This window comes from Anastrepha ludens, chromosome 4 (assembly GCF_028408465.1).
Source record: "Anastrepha ludens isolate Willacy chromosome 4, idAnaLude1.1, whole genome shotgun sequence".
NCBI lineage: Eukaryota > Metazoa > Arthropoda > Insecta > Diptera > Tephritidae > Anastrepha > Anastrepha ludens.
In genome coordinates, this window is record NC_071500.1 from 21,389,655 (window position 1) to 21,408,301 (window position 18,647).

At 38.3% G+C, this 18,647-nt stretch overlaps 3 protein-coding genes across 4 annotated transcripts; 2 read left to right on the plus strand and 1 right to left on the minus strand.

The window, feature by feature from the left end:
- Window positions 1-9,991, plus strand: LOC128860372 (cilia- and flagella-associated protein 52). The gene is made up of 10 exons (XM_054097859.1): window positions 1-333; window positions 391-600; window positions 3,531-3,634; window positions 3,702-4,129; window positions 4,196-4,368; window positions 4,436-4,665; window positions 8,819-9,035; window positions 9,108-9,345; window positions 9,408-9,551; window positions 9,652-9,991. Exons 1-10 carry the CDS (start codon window positions 119-121, stop codon window positions 9,883-9,885), a joined length of 2,193 nt encoding a protein of 730 aa, XP_053953834.1. The 5' UTR covers window positions 1-118; the 3' UTR covers window positions 9,886-9,991.
- On the minus strand, window positions 9,852-12,206 carry LOC128860374 (cytochrome c oxidase subunit 6A, mitochondrial-like). Its single transcript, XM_054097862.1, has 2 exons — window positions 11,772-12,206; window positions 9,852-10,193 (listed from the first exon to the last, which is right to left on the minus strand). Exons 1-2 carry the CDS (start codon window positions 12,121-12,123, stop codon window positions 9,958-9,960), a joined length of 588 nt encoding a protein of 195 aa, XP_053953837.1. The 5' UTR covers window positions 12,124-12,206; the 3' UTR covers window positions 9,852-9,957.
- Window positions 12,207-14,035: 1,829 nt separating this feature from the next.
- Window positions 14,036-18,084, plus strand: LOC128860373 (putative serine protease K12H4.7). Of its 2 annotated transcripts, none has more exons than XM_054097860.1 (9): window positions 14,036-14,145; window positions 14,552-14,908; window positions 14,975-15,162; window positions 16,476-16,711; window positions 16,795-16,930; window positions 16,998-17,136; window positions 17,198-17,499; window positions 17,572-17,741; window positions 17,809-18,084. In XM_054097860.1, the coding sequence occupies exons 2-9, from the start codon at window positions 14,648-14,650 to the stop codon at window positions 17,934-17,936; spliced, it is 1,560 nt and encodes a 519-aa protein (XP_053953835.1). In that variant the 5' UTR covers window positions 14,036-14,145; window positions 14,552-14,647; the 3' UTR covers window positions 17,937-18,084. The 2 variants fall into 2 exon arrangements, with proteins under 2 accessions (XP_053953835.1, XP_053953836.1); XM_054097861.1 differs by having other exon boundaries at window positions 14,038-14,145; window positions 14,557-14,908.
- The last annotated feature ends 563 nt before the right edge of the window (window positions 18,085-18,647 follow it).

Consider the following 18,647-nt stretch of genomic DNA (forward strand, 5'->3'; position numbering starts at 1 on the left):
TAAAAAATATATTCGATTTAATTGCGTACACATTTATTTTGCTAAATAAAACTTACGAATTTGCTTATGAAAAATAAACGATTTATCAAAAATTTGTGCAACTTATTAAGAGAAAATAATGTCTGATATGCTGGTTGAAGTAAAAAAATTGGAGCCGCGCGCGATTTTCGGTGCTAACGGCAAGGTCGAAAACGGTTTTCAATTGCATCCGGATAAGGTAAGTATGATTTACCCACTGGGCAATAAAATTGGCATTGCCAATACGTTAAACAACAAACAGGAGTTCCTAAGCGGGCATACACATTCCGTTTCTTGTCTGACAATCAGCAAAAGGTATAACAAACTCCATTTATTTCTGTCGTCCACTTCAATTTTCACATTTCCTTGCAGTGGCCAATATTTGGCATCCGGTCAACGAAATCACATGGGCTTTCCAGCTTATGTGATTTTGTGGGATTTCGCAAAACGTGAGCAATTGACTCGTCATGATCTGCACAAGGTGTTGGTGCAATCGATTGCATTTACGGCAGATGAGAAGTGTTTAGTATCTGTCGGTGGAAGGGATGATGGCACCGCAATTGTCTTGGACACCGATGCGCGGTAAGTTTTTAAAATTCAAACGACAAAACTTACAACAACAAACAGTAGTAGCAGAGCCGATTTTATCACGATATAGGGACAAACGCCGTCGGTCGCCGAGAACCGAGTATATTTTGAGAGGAACATTTCTGTGGTAGGTACTACTTAAATTGAAGAAAAAAGTTATTTCCAATAGTTGTGAATTTTAGTGAGTGCATTTCTGCCATGAAAAATCAGGCAATATAAACAGTCTGTGGTTCGGAGGGGGCTTTGTCCATGTAGAAAACATTAAGACGTACACTGTCAATTGGTGGCATAACTCAAGTTCTCGTGCTTTTTTTTTTTTTGATAAATATGTCCAGGACTTAAAGCGTCTTCCAACAGCACGCCCTCGTGAAATCGAATTTCCTCTAATATCTGGTGCATTCAGAATTTTGTATAAAGTCTTAATAAAAAACAAACAAAAAAAATATTGACAAAATATTGTTAGGTGTTTGGCTGAGCTTCTCCTCTTCTTTGTTATGTGCGTCTTGAGGTTGTTCCACAAATGGAGGGACCTTACAGTTTTTAGCCGACTCCTAACGGCATATATGTTTTTATGAAGAGCTTTACATGACAGAAATACATTCGGAGGTTTTCCATTGCCTGCCCAGGGGCGACCGCTATTAGAAACAACTATTTCTATTATATTATTTGATGTTCATGCTTAAGCCTCTAACGCAGTACTAATTGCAAAAAACGAACTTAAGAAAACAGCAACTAATAGAGAAGTTCTTAGGTGAAATAAATCAGCAAAAACTGATTATATGTAGTTTTAAACGTTTTCGTAAAAAGATTTCGAATGGAATTTGTTAAATTAAAGAAAAACCCAAACATAGTAAAAACGTATTAATTTTATAGATTTAATAGAAGACTGTTTACAACTTAAGTTCTGGTTAGATATAATCACAAAAAATGCTCAAAACTTCTCGCATCAAAACATTCTCATAATTAAATATTAGCGGTCACTTGCTCCGAGTACTCACATTTATTTATTCTTTTATGGTCTCAAAATCTTCTAAAATCACACACTGAAAAAGTTCAAAATTTTTGACTCTTTGCGCATCTTATTCTTACTAAAAGTCTTCATCTTGATTTTGCGATGCCAAGGCCTCTGTTTAAGTCACTTATTGACTTGAGCGAAATCCCCGACAAAGTGGCAATCAAATAGTGAAAGAACTGAAAATATCTGACCGTAGCATCCGCCGCATATTAAAAAATGTCTCAAAGGCACGCCTTACAAGGTCCTGAAGGCGCATGATCTCACACCAAAGCAGCAACAAGTCAGACCTGAGATAGCGAAGGAGTTGCTTCGCTTGGCCGAACATTGTGTTTTCCGACGAAACATTTTTTTTCAAATTGAGCAATTCGTAAACTCCCAGAATGATAGGGTTTATTTGACCGACCGTTCATACGAGAATTTGAGTCATCAATTGACTTCCAGGAGGTAGCACCCGCTACAGATAATGGTTTAGGCCGCTGTAACCCCTGATAGGCACGTTTCAACAGGACTCGGCACCAACTCACAAAGTTCGAGTGAACCAAGAAAGCCTAAAAAACAACTTTCTGAACTTCATAGCGGCCACACAATGGCTCTCGAATGCACCAGACCCGAATCCGATGACTTATTCTCCTTGGGCCATTTTGGAGAGCAAAGTCCGAACTAAAAGATTCATCAGTCTCAAGGCGCTGAAAAAAGGCATTGTCCGCGAGTGGGCATTAATACCTGCAAGTCCCATTCGGGCAGCTTGCGATTCGTTTCTGGATCGTCTCAAGGCCATAGCCAAGGCAAAAGGTGGTCATATCGAGCAAAAGTAAATTGATTCTTAATTTTGATTGATTCACACATTTTTTTTTCCTTGAATTGAATAAAAGTAATTTTCCAAACTAAATCTACGGCCTTTTTAATTGATTAAACTTCAAGTGCCGGACCCTGTATTTTACGCTGTAAATTTAGCCAGTAAGGTTGTTACCATTAATTTGAATAAATAAATGCGCTCAACCAGGCTAGTAGAATAATTTTGGTTGACTACCGAGTATCTGAGTGTCTACTGAGTATCCTAACACACGGCCTAAGAAATGCGCTTTCTAGTTGTCTCAGTCCTTTTAGCCTTTCTCAATAATTTTCGATCGGAGTTAGATGGGGCTCAGCCACGACCGTTTCACAAGTGTTACTAAATTATAAGATTTATTTATTTATTATCCTTAGATTTTCTAGCCATACATTTGGGGTAAAAAAAAATCTCATTCCTCAACCCCATCCTTTCCATCCTTACTCCCGCACAATAGTCATAGTCGCATTATTTGCATTGTGGCTGCTATAACAAGAAAAAATACACAGTTACCATACACATTGCATCAGTGGCGCCAGCAAGAAGAAGCGGGCAGCCAGTATTAGCGGTATTAGCGCAGACACACCAAATTTAGCGAAGTCCTCAACCATCTGTGCGATTCTTCTGGCAGAAAAATGTGAATTACAGATGCCGCTCCTAGCAGTAAGAAGGAGTTGTTCCTAAGCAACGACAGGTGCGCATTCTCACTACTTAGGACTGGTAGCGGCAGGCTACTCACCTACCCTGTCAGAGATCAAAACAGATTAACGAAACCAACACAAGACTGAGTCTTGTCGAGGCCCTATGCTCCCTATTGCCCTATTGCTATTTAAGTCGCAGCATACGGCAAACATGTTAGACATTATATCAATTTACTGGTTTTTAATGGACCCACTCCTCTTCTAGACGTGTTTTAAATAAGTTGCACAATTGGAAGTTGTATGTATTGGATCGCTTTCCATTGAAAACGCATAAAGCGATCGTAAAAAGAGTCGTCAATAATAAATGTACAAAAAAAATAGAGTACAATAATAAAAACTATGATAATATTAAGGCCAATGCTTATCAAATTTTTCTTAGAACACCGATCTGTCAAGCCCCGGCGTCTCGCTCAATATCCGGCTTCGGGCGCACTGTCTGCTCGCTACATAACAGTCCATCTCATTTCATTGTCGCTGGTGATCGTAAGTAGCAAATTCTTTCTATGTTGAGTTAGAAATCCTTAATTCTTTTTTAACTACTTCAACTTAGGGCACTTGCGTATGTGGAGCATTCAGCGCGAACAGAAGAAACTCCATGTCCAAGATGTGCATGTTGGCAAAGTTCAGCGAATCTATACGGGTATGCAGGTCGACACAAACGATCAATACCTGTATCTAGGCACAATGACGGGTGATATTGTGAAGGTCGTACTCAACTGTTGTGATCCTGTCAATGTTACTCAAACTGGTATGACGGCGGCGATGATAGGTGCTTTTGGAAAGCATAATCCCCGCAAACCGTACGGCAAAGACTGTGAACGTTTTGTGAATGGGGTACGCCATTTGTATATTGTAAAGAAGGGTCTGCTTTTGGTAGGTGCCGGCGATGGCACCTTGGAATTGGTGGAGGAGCGAAAGGACGTCACTCTTGAAATGATGAAGGATTATCCAAGTCCAACTTGGCCAATATTTCGCACGGTACGTTCAAAACGCAGATACACATATATTTACTTTTATCGTGTAATTTATTTACTTAATTTTCAGCTCAAGCGCGCCATTGTAAATGCAGCCGTAACATCTTTGGTGAATATTAATGGTAACGAGTTCTTCGTTTCAACTGACCAAAATGAAATATGGTTTTTAAATATTGCAAAATTTTCATGTAAATTGTTAAAGACATGCCATCGAAAGCCAGTAAATCAAATTGTATTTCCAAAGTGAGTAGCATGAATTTACAATTACACGCATAGAGAGTTTAAGAGAATTGACATTCTTTGTATACAGGAACTTATCCACTATTTTTGCCTCTGCTGGCTATCAGAGCATACGAATTTGGTCGATTGGACGTTTGCAGGAACTCTTGCGTATTATGGTCTACAACTTCAAGTGTGTCTCTTTGCAATTCACCAACGATGGCAGCAGTATTGTATCAGCGTGGAATGATGGTGTTATACGCGCATTTACACCCATCACAGGTCGTTTGATTTACGCCATACCAAATGCCCATAATAAAGGTTTGTACTACAACTTTTCTTATCAAGCGGGGCAATGAAAAAAATGAAATGGATTAATATGTAATTCTTACGAGGTCATAAAGTTTTAGGCACACCCATATGTACAGGGTCCGGCACTGGAAGTGTAACCAACTTCAGACCGTCCGCTCAACTGTCTGTTAGTTGGCTAAATGACAATTCAGAGTATTGTTTACAAGCACGCGAAGGCATTTTGCCGAGAGCAAACGGAAAAAAAGAAAATCAGTAATTAGGATTTCAAACGTAATAGAGTGATTGCATTATATTTGGCTGAAAAATCACAACCAGCGGCTGTTCGTGAGCTCGAGAACCTCAAAGAAAAATAAATCTTTTGTTTATCGCACCAGATGATCGCTTTGTAGCCGCAGATGGGCGCTCTCCAATCGTTTGCATCGAGCCTGGCGTCAAGGTAAATGCAAAATATTACCGGGAAAGTATTCTGGAGGTTGCTTTGAAGCCGTGGACAGACAAACGTTTCGGTAGTAGACCATAGATGTTCCAACATGTCTCGGCACCTTCTACAAAGTTCGAGAGACCCAGAATAACTAAAACACAATGTTCCGAACGTCATAACTTCCACACAATGGCTCTCAAATTCAGCATACCCGAATCCGATGGATTATTCTCTTTGGACCATTTTGGAGAGCAGGGTCCAAACTAAAAGACTCACCAGCCTCGAGGCGCTGAAAAAAGCGATTGTCCGCGAGTGGGCCAAATATGTACTTGCAGGTCACATTCGAGCAGCTTGCGATTCGTTTTTGGACCGTCTCAAGGCCATAGTCAAGGAAAAGTGGTCATATCGGCCAGAAGTAAATTGATTCTTATATTTGAATTCAAAAGTAACTTTCCAAACTAAATTTATGGCATTTTTAATAGGTTACATTTCGAGTGCCGGACCCCGTGCTTGAAAAAAAATTTGCACGTTTTGATCCAAGATTGTTTTGGAAAAGCGGGAAAGATGGTGCCGGAGTGCGGCTTTGCCGACTTGTGCAATATGGGGACTGACGTTATAGTGAAGGCGTATGGTTACACCATGTCGATCAGATCTTTTCAGTCGAATAGCCTCATTCACATGGTGTAGCTGGGCAATGTAAAACCTCTTGTTGACCGTGGCATTCTTCATTTTCCGGTTCACCATGTGCTCCCAGTCCTACCAAACACATATTATGATCTTATTTGGATGAAGATCCGGCTTGACTCTCGGCTTCTTTGCTTCATATTGTTGTACAGGGACCATCTCTCATCTCCCGTGACGATTCGGTACAAAAAGTGCTATTTATGATTGCGTGTTGCTCGAAGGCGGGCGAGATGCTGAGAAGAAATTTTCCGGTGTTTGTTGAACTCGTGAGTAGCCTAGGCTCCCAATTTTTTGGCAAATCCCATTAAATGAAGGAGATTGAGATTCGTTTTACGACTGCAGTTGATTGTTTCCTTTTTCTCCGGTTGTTTACAACTGTGACAGTGGGTGTGGTGAGGGATTTTGACTACTTGCTCTCCGACAGACCAAAAGCCAGTTATGACTGCCGTTAGTCTCCAGGCGTCCCGTCGATTCATGTTTAACAATGTTGACCTCGATCAAAAGCAAAGAAGAGCAGGTGTTGAATATTAATCACAACGGTATTAATAGCAGCCTTTAGCGAAAAAATGAGAATACTTATAGATTTCACCCTCAACTGCGCCATAAGTGAGGCTGCCATAAGTTCGGTGTTCTCAGGCACTTCAGAGTATTTAATTTTGATTAGAAGGCGTTTTGATCGGATAACTCGCTGTTCTCGTGTTTACTCCGACATAAACTGTCTTCCGCGCCTAACGTAGGATTTATACCGGAGATCTTCTTGGACAGCTCGACTCAGAAATACTAAGCTCTATCACAAGACCCCTTATTGATTTTGAACGGTCCTCTTCAATGATCGCTCGTACTTATTAAATAAATTCCCCAGATCGGACAGTGCCAGAAAAGTCCACTTATTTCATGTGCTTTGAAACAGATTCTGCATCGCCGCTTGATGCTTCCATTTCACGGCGAACCTTATGAACGAATGAATGAATGCGCGGGCACACTTAAGAAAATTAGAGATTTCTAAATCGGCCTGATTTGCATATTTGCACAGCGACGATAACTGCATGCCTCTTCATTTCTTGAGTCCTCTTCATTTCTTGAGTCCTCCTCTAGTCCTCCATGCCCAGTGGTCGTCAATAAGTTTATGTTCAGCAAAAAAAAAAAACAAATCTCACGTATTCAATTCCTATCAAGAATAAATATTAATTAAATCGTGCCATAAACGGTTTTTATAGATTTCCCCACTCTAGGGCCGCCAGTGGGTCTATTAAGCCAAGTCTGCGCATAAAACGATTTTATAAAATATCTAGACTCTAGCGCTACCTAGCGGATCCAAATAAATTGAGCCATTCTCGGCAGCTATGCCATGTTGGTTAGTTAAAGTGGTGATTCTTCCAGAATCCAACTAGCGCTTCCGCACCATTTTGTGGCCACATCCTCGTTACCAACTGGTTTAACGGTTATTTACACCACGACTATATCCAGCCTGTGCGGTTTAAGACCCTTATTAGGTTGTTGACGTCTAAACCAAAGAGTTGTTCGAGACTCTCGAAATGCGGTTGGCCCAGGGATAACACTCTGCCCTTCCATAGGGCAGGGCATTCACAGAGGAAATGGTAGATTGTTTCCTTATTCTCCGGTTGTTTACAACTGTGACAAAGGGTGTTGTGAGGGATTTTGGCTGCTTGCTTTCCGACAGACCAAAAGCCAGTTATGACTGCCATTAGTCTCCAGGCATCCCGTCATGTTTAACAATGTTGACGATTGCTTGAGGTTTTAAATCGGCCATAACGTCCTGCTAATTTTGCATTTAGTCTGGTGTCTCCATTTAAAATCCGCGACTCGGAGGTATTTTAGGGAAATTGTACTTTTGACTGCACCTAATGGTGTGAATACCGATTCTGCAAGAGCGTTACTCATGGCAGGCCACTTGCCAGTTCATCTGCTTTTTCGTTACCTTCAATGTTCCGATGTCCCGGGACGCAGATTAAGGCAAATTTATGGTCTTCACTCAAGGTGGTAAGGCTATTCCTACTGTGTTCCACCATTTTAGAGTTTATTGTAGCCGAACCCAGTGCTTGGATTGCAGCTTGGCTATCCGAAAGAATAGCAATATTGCCCTTAAAAGAGAAATCTGCGATTAGTAGTAGCCTACAGGCTTCCCCAATTGCCAGTACAGATTTCTCAATTTTAAGTCTGTGAGAAAATATACCAGCTCCAACACCACATTCCATTTTACTGCTATCTGTATAGACTGTAGTGTCGAAGTTGTTTAAGAGAATCCCTTATTCCATTTTTCCTTAGATGGAAAGAGAGTGGCAAAATTCATATTGAATGTTACCGTCGGGACGGTGTAGTCAGTCTCACCGAGGTTAACTGAGTTTGTCGCAATAATAGGCTGGCTTGACCATACGTTTTTTCTTTCCAGCGACTCGCTTTATTTAACTTAAACGCACTCATGGTTGCCGTCTTCTTAATATATTGGAATAACGTGTGTCAGTGCATTGAGAGCGTCTCTAGGATATGATATGATTGCACCGACCGTTATTGCCTGTAGGCTGATCTTTGTATTCGGCCGAGTAATTTGGTATTGTACTCTCTCCCTAGAGCTTTCCACCAAACTACCAAACTATACGATAAAATATACCTTATACAGTCATAATGTATGCTTGAAGACCCCATCTTCTTCCAAGCATTCGTTTACAGGCATACCTATAAAGCAATGTCTGCATTCCTTACCCGATTCTCGGCATACTTGTAAAAACTATTCCAATAAAATAGGTCATAAGCTTGTTGAAAAGTATGCTTGGGGAGAAAACAAGGCGAATCTATTAAAGGTGGTGTTGGTAAATCTGCTGAGTTGTTTTTTTTTTTTCTTTCGCCGAGTCCATGTGGGTGTCAGCTTAGAATGAAACAAGGCGAATTCACTATTTGTTTTCTAGTTTCTCAATACTTTTATTTGACAATCAAACGTACAGAACATTGTTGTTGTTCTAGTGCCACCACCTTTAATGAATGCGCCTTGGGAGAAAAATAAGTTCCCTCAAATTATCTGATTATTCAATTTAACTTCAGGATGCAGCGCATTAAGAATTTCATCGACTGGCCGTTTGCTCGTTACCGGCGGCGTTGAGGGACAAGTGCGTGTTTGGAAAATTGAACCGTTTCGTCAAAGTTTGCTTGGTGTCTTAAAGGATCATTCTGGTCAGATATCTTCGCTTGACTTTAATAATTTGGATACAGAGGTTATATCAGCTTGCGTTGATGGTTCCTGCGTTATTTGGGATGTAAAGTATGTGGTTTTACTACATAATGAAACTATTTGGACTATGTTTTTTGCAAAACTTTTTTAATTTGTTCTCAGTCGCATGACTCGCAAATTTGTCATTACCTCCAACACACAATTTATGTGTGCTCGCTACTTTCCAACTGGTGTTCAATTGCTCACATGTGGATCTGATGGACGCATTAGTTATTGGATGGTTTATAACGGTAGTCTTATACGTGAATTACATGGCACGAAAAAGAACTCCATCAATTATTTTGATATCAATGCAACCGGTGATTACTTTCTCACAGTGTCAAGCGATCAAACTGTTAAGGTTAGTACCCTCTACAATTGATTCATTATTTTAGATGTAATTGTAAATGTGTTGATTGGCAGGTGTGGGATTATAATCGCGGAACAATTGTTTGTGCCGGCTACGAGCATTCATCGCCTGTGACGAGCTGTGCTTTTAGCCCGAATGGTCGATTGTGTATCACGGGCAGCATTGATGGTTCAATTATTATTTGGGATGTACCGGAGGCGAGTATGAATATTTATTTGGAATGAAATATTTATTTGTATACCTCATCCAATTGCTTAATTGCATCCACTTCACCCACTTTCACTATTCAACACATAGGAATTTTGGGGTAAGCCCAATCCTCCTCCCCAACCAGCCACGTCAGAAGTTGTTACGAAATCGGGAACACAACGTACTTCAGCCAGTTCCAGGAGCTCTAAGGAAGAAAAAATTGACGATCTCTTGAAAAGTTCGCCAAAGGACAATGTTGCCTGCGTTGAATGCCCACCAGTTAATATGAAGCAGCAGCCGGATATCAATTGTGATTATATACCGGATATAAAAAAATGTTAATTTATTTCATACTTTTTATAAACATTTTGAAAAAATATTTTGTATACATATATTGGACATAAAATAAAACTTTTAATCGTCTTCGTAGCCTGAGTCTGGCAAAGGGTTGGCATATGAATTGTGGAAGAGCGATTTTACTCCATCGCGCCAAGGGAAGGTCTTGTCGCGCTTATAAAGATGTGGCCACTTTTTGAATTCCTCACGCTCGTCGTGAGTTCTTGTAGAGAATATTAAAATATTCAGTAGTACAATCGTCGGTATGACACCGAACAAACAGATCTTTTTAAAGGCTCCCGCTGTGCTGGCACCTGTAGACATAAAAATTTGTAAAAAAAAAAGAAACATACCAAAGGAGGAAAGGATAAATTAAGGGGGGCTTGCCTCAAGCCCACTTTTATAGTTAGGATTAATTTTTTTATATTTTTATTTTAAAATTAATGCTGCCTTCCATGGTTTTGTCAATGCAGTAAGGAATGCAAATTATAAGAGCTATTGTGCAGGAACATTTCTTTCCTACGGGGGCGATGCAAGAAGATATTTTTTTAATATCGAATCCATACTCTTTTGTGGACAACATCAGTACAGAACAGAACTTGCATCCAAATTTCTGTAGGCAAAAATCAGAGCATTGAAAAGCCATTGCTACCGACGGGCTAAGCAGGTGTTGACAAACATAGATCCATGGTCATTCTTATTATAACTGAAAAGTGGAAAGCAGGAGGAGTGGTTGGCCACTGAAATCTGGGAAACCCGCCAACCAAGGGGAGTCATATCGCCTGATACCTCCCTTTCCCCAATAGTCAAGACCTTGAAGTCCGTTTACTCCCGTTCTTAACGAATCATCTGACACCTGCTACACGTCAATATGGATTCCGTAAAGTATACAGCACTTAACATCATAAACAAGAATATCGGCATTCAATAATCTCTTTACATCGGGTAACTTTCGAAAGTTTGCTTTCCAAAACCGCAACCAGGTCCTCACGTCGCATACCGTTAGCACTTGGAGCAAAAACAAAGAAACGTTTCTGGTGACATTTAAGGCAATTAGCTGGCGGGTTCTAAAGTATGTATCGCCTATCTGGTCGCCTGGTCTAATGATATGCATTGGGATGTCTTCTGATGCCCCAATTTTAACAACAGCTTAGTGAGACATCTATGCTCCCAGTTAGGAAGCATAATATTATGCACAACAAGCAGCTCTTTCTGAGAAGCACTTCAGTAGGTGCTTGCTGAAGGCTAAGTCACCTTCTAAGTACGTCATCTATATGACCTAACTAACTGCACTGCACTCGACAATCACTGGACCCTCCCTGTATACAGACAGGCCATAAACAAGATTCATCGGGAGTTTCTCCCGAACTTTATGAACTCCTGCTCTTCTAATGTCGTCATCGAAGCCCAACCCCGCTGATTGCGGACGCTTTGACGCAAGCCTATTGAAGAGCTTCAGTTGTCTCTTAAAATTCAGTCCTTTGGACTCACGCGCGTAGAAACATTTCTTGGACCTACCGCTAGTTAAGATTTACGATGACGGAAGATGACTTCACCGCGCTTAGAAGAATTTGGTAAACTGCTACAAAAGCAACAGAAGGATTAATGCACTATGCTACAGGGCCATCAAAAGGATTTTTCCGAAGGGAACAGAAAGGGGATGAAATATCTCATTCCGACGAACGTGAGCAGCTGGCGAGCGTATTTGAAATTTACCTAAAGATTCCTAAATAGAGAATACTTCTTCACTCTGCTGATACGAAATGGAATTAACTTTCCAATATGTGATTACGATGAAATGCGAAAAGAAGTAGCTTAGTTTAGGAACAGAGAGACTAACGGTATTACCATATGATATTGAAATGCGAAGACCTATTAAGATTGAAGTTTACCTTTAGCGGATTTGTTTACTTTCTCTTTGCAACTGATTTCTCTTCCAACACCACCTAAGCTTTCTGAGGGTTTCTTGCCATCACCACCACTAGATGAGACACATTCTTTTTTTGCATCCTTTTTCGCATCCTTTTTCTCATCTTTTTTCGCATCCTTTCCATCTTTTTTATTTTCACATTGAGACTTTTTCTTAGCAGACCCACATTTAGTATCGCCTTTTCCATCTTTTTTAGAGGGTGAGTCTTTGCCTTTGTCGCCGCCTCCCTTGCCACCAGATTTGCTAGCAGCTTGACGTGCTACTGCGAAGACTTGTAAAATGCGTGGTACAGAAAATTTTGAAATTGTAAACATTCTCAAATTTTTATTTTACTGAAATCTTGTAAACGGGTTTGTTTATTAGAAGAAAAGAAAACTATATAAAATCGAAAGGAAATTCAATGCTCACTGAGATTTCAGACAAAAACTTTTAAGAAACCAATATTGATTGGTGCTTGATAACATAAACAAAGATAACAAAGGTTAAGGATCCGGTTAATAGAAATTGTAAACGGGAAATCGTTTTCTCCAAGTTTAAGCATATGCATTTAATTAAAAAGCTATAGAAAATTTAGTAGACATGATAATCTTAGTTTGAAGTAACCTACTTTTCAATAAAATTATAGATAAGACATACATATTTCATAAAAAACATGCGTTGGGTATACAAAGTTCAGTTTCGTTTGCGCTTCCGACACTCGTTCCTTCATTTTGGATTAATGTAAAGCAAGACGAACCCGTACAAGATGACTTCGGTTTTGTTTTTTCTTGCGATTAAGTATTTTGGTTTCTAAGTAGTTTTTGTTTGTTTGTTTACTCTCTTATTGAAATTTCGATATTCACAATACCAAATTGCAAAAACAAAATACATGCAAATGTTGGTGTTGCTATACCGGAGTTACCTTGTATGAAAACAGTCACAGACGTAAACGCTGTCCCCTGTCAGCTGTTATGATCAAACTAATGAGAAATGTAAATGAAAAATTACTTCCCTTCCGTATCGTAGTATCGTAGGTTTTGTCGCAGGATTTTTGAAAATTCCTCTCAGGATTGCTCTCTCACCACACAGTGTTGCCAAACAGTACATTTCGAAATAATTTACAAAATAAACTTGAAGAAATTTTAATTTTTGTTAAAATAACTTAAAAACAACGTTGAATAATGTTAATTATAGATAAATGAACTATTTGCATTTGTTGGTTTTTGGCTTTGGTTTATTAAACAATGAAAAATTGTAACTGATATCAATGGCAACATTGTGTAGATACAACCAAACACATACGCGCACAAACCGATGTATTGTGTAAATATGTAACTAAAATAACGCAGTTTTTTTTACGGGATGAGTTTTGCTCAATTTTTTGCTCTCTAGGGGCTGCGCTAAGGGACTACGATACGTCGGTCAGTGTGCGCACCATTAGATTTCTAAGTTATGTATTTTAGAACATTGTGTAATGATTGTGTATTCATAATTGCATTTGAGAAGAATGTAGCGTAACCTCTTGCTTTAGAAGTTTATTTTATTTACGAACATTTCATTGTTCGCTTACACATTAGTGGTGGTTTGACAATATAAAAATAAAAATTCTTAATCAATATTCTTTGAAAAGAGGATAACGACGTACTTATGCACCAAATGGAGATTGAAGTTGCAATCATTTCAGATTCGAGTTAACCTTTTCTTGGAACAGTCGAGAAATTTTCAAGTAAGTTTTCTTTTTCCCCATACAACAAATTTTGCCTACAAAGCCGGAACTAAGTTTATTTCACGGTTAAGGTGAATTTATAAAAGTTGGTGATACTAGAATAAAAACAGCATCTATGTGTATTTTGTTTTTGGAATTTGGTGTTTTGAATGTTACAATTTCCTTGGCCTTGTTCAAGGTGGAGAGAATACACGGAAATGCATGTTCATACAAAGATTGTAATAAATCATTTTTTTGTCGACTTGTGTGTATATTAATAGAAAGAATTGAGAAACGAAGTATTTTCACTCACCACCTGACATATTATTAAGTGATTTTGTCGAAAGCACATTAGACCAATCTAATATATATTTGGCGTTTTCTAAAATTAAATTGATATTTTCGAAAGTACTGATGGAAAGGTGCAGTTCTAAACCAGAAAATTTTTTCTCTACTTTAGGTTTTCCCTACAGGGTGTTCATATCAGAAAACAGCTGGAAGAGTTGGTGGTGAAAAAGAATGATTATATTCTCTACATCGTCGGTGCTGAACATAGCAAAACTATTAAGCTCATCATTCAATTTTTAGACATTGGCTCATAACATCAAGTTGGACAAACGTATTATTAAATTTGCCGGCATTTGGCGGATTGGTAAGAGTTAGCGAAATATACAAATATTTACTGGTAAAGTGTTTTCATTAGTGTACGCAGAGAAAGGACATCATTTTTGTGTTAAATTTTCAATTTTCTTAAAGAATTTATCAAAGCAGTGCAGAAAATCAGTATTGATTAAGCAGTGAGAAATCAATATTACAATGAGACAAAGTGTTTGTGTATTACTCGAGGTAGTGTTTTGTTATGGTTGTGCGTCTATTATTTGTGCATAGTAATCATTAGCGATAACCTCACTTAGTTATATATATGTGCATGTATGCATGTAATAATTTTTGTTTTTTTTCCGAGCCACTGTTTGTGGAGACTTCGAGTTTAGTATAACATTTGACACCAGGAAATTAAAAAAAATTTATTTTACATGTGTATGTCTATTTTTACGCAGCATAGAATCAAAACGACCGAACTAGACAAATCCAAACGCATATTAGAGTATTGAAATATTTGGAAAGAAGTCAAATTTGAACGAGTCGGAGACAAGATGGGCACCGTTAATGGACCCATTTCTGGCAACACGACTTGTCTATTGCTCTTAAGTGTTGTTGTGTTGCTGGTTATTGTTGCGAATATTGATAAGGCTAGCGCTTTGGGTCGGTTCCGTAACGGGCGTTATGATGACGGGTTCCTAGGTGAGCCCAGCAAATTCGAGTCGCTGCGGCGTGAGCCAGAACCAAAAGATCAATGGTTTGAACAAAAGCTGGATCATTTAGGGCAGAAAATTAAGGATGTCACTTGGAAACAGGTATGCAATATTTTCTGTTTACCGTTATTATGTATGTGTGTGAAACTAAATTTATGCTTTTCACAGCGTTATTTTGTGAACGATGAATTCTACCGCAACGATAGCACAGCGCCAATTTTTCTCATGATTGGAGGCGAAGGTGAGGCATCAAAACGTTGGATGTCCCAGGGTGCTTGGATTAAATATGCTGAGATTTTCGGCGCCCTATGTTTCCAATTGGAACATAGATTTTATGGAAAGAGTCATCCCACAAGGTAATTGGGTTTTGAACTGATTGAAGCCAAGGCGACATTCGTGCAAGGTGAAGTCACTAGAGCACCAACAAAATACTTGTATTTTGTATTTGCAATTTGGTGGTGTGAATGCCAAAATTTCAATCGGAATGTAAATAAAGAAACAAAGCATTAACAAGAAAACTATTACTGTAACATTCACACCACCAAATTGCAACAAAAAAAAAAAAAACAGCCAGCGGCTCTGGCATCCAGAAAAATGTTATATAGATTCGGATTGTTAAGTGTTATTTTAATTAAATTTTGTTCAAATCAGCAAGGACTACAATGATTATTTTTTGCGTTCCCACGACAGTTAGTTCTTCGTAACCGGAACGACGCGGATTTATAACTGGCCAAGGACTGTCACTTCAGCAGCATTCCTCGTATTTGCATGGGGAATGTTTATGCTGTTAAAATAACAGAAAGCCAATTTTTGAGTTTTATTTACATATTTTTTGCTTAAAAAACTCGAAAAATATTTTTACATTTTAAGGGGTTAGGGGTAGTCAGGGGCCCGAAAAAATGATGATTTTCAATAATGTTTTTTTTGCTAGTCAATTGCTTTATTTTACAAAAATAAAAACATGACGTTAGAAAAATTTCAAAAAATAAAATAAATAAATAAATAGTAATTGTAAAAGTTTTAGCTGTTTGTGTGGAGCCCGTTTCTCCAGAACTCTTTTGCGCTGATCATCTCAAGTCCTTGGAGATTCATCTAAATCAATCAGCCAGGAGAAATTAGTTTTATGAATAGATAATCTTGTGCCTGATCGAAACTTTTTTTCAAAATTAACAATATGACTGCCTCAGGAAATATTTTTCAGATTTGTGAGAAAAAAAAACCGGCAGTTAAATGTAAAAAAATTATATTAAATAATTTGAAAAGAAATCCTTCGATCAGGCATGAGTTGTACATGTTTTTCAAAAGCAGTATAAATTTTATTGAAATCTACCAAGCGGTTTTCAAGTTACAGTCATCACCAGTTCAAAAAACATCGTTTTGAGAAAAAACGCATTTAAGTTTTGCGATCAACTCGAAAAGTATTTATCGGATTCCCTTTAAATTTTCACACAATATTTTTAAGATATACTTTAAGAAAATGCACAAAAATCAAATTTTTTGCAAATTCTAATTACCCCTAACCCCTTAAGCAAGTAAACTTAAAAAACTAACTTTTATTTTCTTAAAAAAATTTAAGTTCAAAACAACCATTTAATTTTTGTATCACTTAGGTATATACGCAACTCTTCTCTTTTAGTATCTGAAAAATTGTACTCTGTTTTGATTGTAGCGATCTCTCCACGAAGAATCTTGTCTATTTGACCTCGGAGCAAGCACTTTCAGATTTGGCCAATTTTATTCGAAGCATGAAACAGCAATATAATTTGGGTGCTAAACAAAAATGGATAGTGTTCGGTGGTTCTTATCCAGGCTCGTTGGCAGCCTGGGCGCGTGAGAAATTCCCAGATCTTATACATGGCGCTATTAGCTCTAGTGGCCCATTACTGGCCAAGGTTGATTTCAAAGGTATGGAAACCGTGAGCAACACGCATATACATTTTTTATTAACTTATTTTGAAATTTTTAAATATTGTTTTACGTATTATCAGAGTATTTCGAGGTGGTAAAAGCTTCCTTGGCTACCTACTCGTCTGAATGCTTGGAAGCAGTTGGTCGTGCTTTTGCACAAGTTGAAATTCTAACACGCCACATGATTGGCCAGCGCAATTTGGATGATAAATTCAAGTACCTATTTTATTAATACATTTTTGAGAAAATTATTGATTTTATTTATTCCATGGTCTCCACATAGAACCTGCACACCAATCAAGGACTCGGTCGACAATCCGTTGGACATGTCCAACTTTTTTGAAACTTTGGCTGGCAACTTTGCTGGAGTTGTGCAATATAACAAGGACAATAAGCCGAGTGCCACATATACAATCGATGATGTAGAGTATACATATAGACAAAACATATCAAGTTTAATTATATTCAAACCTTTCTTAACAGCTTTGCAATGTCATGGTCAATACTACCATCGGACCACCTGTTACTCGCCTCGGTGTCGTCAATGACATGCTCTTGAAGGAATCAAAAGAAAAATGTTTGGATTACAAGTATGATAAAATGATAGCTGAGCTAAAAGAGACTTCATGGGCTGCTAAGGCTTGTAATGGCAGTCGTCAATGGACTTATCAGACATGCAATGAATTTGGGTTCTATCAAACATCAAATAATAAGAGTGACATTTTCGGTGATCGATTTGCAGTTGACTTTTTCATAAAGCAATGCATGGATATTTACTCAGAGAGGTGCCATTTAAATATGTTTTATACATACACACATGTACATATGTATCTTTATTTAAAATATATTTAAAACAGCATGGACGCAAAGTACCTCGAGCAGGTTGCTTCGCAGACTAATACTTACTATGGAGCTCTGCATCCCAACACAACCAATGTGCTCTACGTGCATGGTTCCATTGATCCATGGCATGCGCTGGGTTTGACCAAATCTAAAAATCCAAAATTACCAACTATTTACATTGAAGGTATATTTTGGTTTTTCGCCGTTTTTTATTCAATGTATTAAAGATGTATTTTCGTTCATATTTTCAGGCACTGCGCACTGCGCCAATATGTACGAGCCCGCTAAAACCGATCCACCACAATTGGTGGAGGCACGCAATAAAATAATTAAATATATTTCGCAATTGTTGGAGAATTTTAAGGTGGCTAGAGCATAGATATGAAGATTTTTTTCTTCAAAAGCACGAGTCGTCTGTAATATTGTAATATAATTTTACACTCGAAAGAAAATCGAATATTTTCTGTTAGCGAATATGTATGAGCAAGCATGTATATTTTTATATAAATAAAGAAAAGACTTGATAATTTTGTGGATTATTGAGGAACTTGGCAAAAGGAACTTGAAATATGGTAAGCGAAAGTGATGGGTTGAACTCGAGGAAATATTGTTAATGAAAACAAAATGGATACAAATTTATTATTAATGTTATTATTATGAAGGGGATCCACTAGCTGCGATCTGAACTGAATTTTTTTTTCATTGGCCGAGAGATAAGTTTTGGCCGTAGCCGAATCGGCTGGTGTGTGACTAAGAGCACAGATTCGAAAACCCGGGCATGAATCACAAAATTTATAGACATATTTTTTCTAGTGGCGGTCGCTGGCAGGCAATGGCTAACCTTCGAGTGTGTATCTGCCATAAAAAAGCTCTTCATAAAAAACAATTTGCCATTCGGAGGCGGTGTGTCGCTAAAGCTGTCCGTGGTATAACATCAATACGCACTGTACAATGGGAGGAGGAGCTCGGAGCACCCAAAAAGGATGTAAACGTCAATTATATATACGAGGGGGGTTCAATAAGTACCCGTGTTAGAAATGAAGATATAATTTTTTTTATTTTTCAACATAGTCTTCTTCTCTCAACGCTC

Coding starts and splice junctions, on each gene's coding strand:
- LOC128860373 (XM_054097860.1), top strand. CDS start 14,648: ATGGGCACCGTTAATGGACCCATTTCTGGCAACACGACTTGTCTATTG. Junction 15,163..16,475: donor GGAAAGAGTCATCCCACAAG/GTAATTGGGTTT, acceptor TTTTGATTGTAG/CGATCTCTCCACGAAGAATC. Junction 16,712..16,794: donor GGCCAAGGTTGATTTCAAAG/GTATGGAAACCG, acceptor ACGTATTATCAG/AGTATTTCGAGGTGGTAAAA.
- LOC128860372 (XM_054097859.1), top strand. CDS start 119: ATGTCTGATATGCTGGTTGAAGTAAAAAAATTGGAGCCGCGCGCGATT. Junction 334..390: donor TGTCTGACAATCAGCAAAAG/GTATAACAAACT, acceptor ATTTCCTTGCAG/TGGCCAATATTTGGCATCCG. Junction 9,036..9,107: donor TGCGTTATTTGGGATGTAAA/GTATGTGGTTTT, acceptor ATTTGTTCTCAG/TCGCATGACTCGCAAATTTG.
- LOC128860374 (XM_054097862.1), bottom strand. CDS start 12,123: ATGTTTACAATTTCAAAATTTTCTGTACCACGCATTTTACAAGTCTTC. Junction 10,194..11,771: donor AGTAAACAAATCCGCTAAAG/GTAAACTTCAAT, acceptor TTATGTCTACAG/GTGCCAGCACAGCGGGAGCC.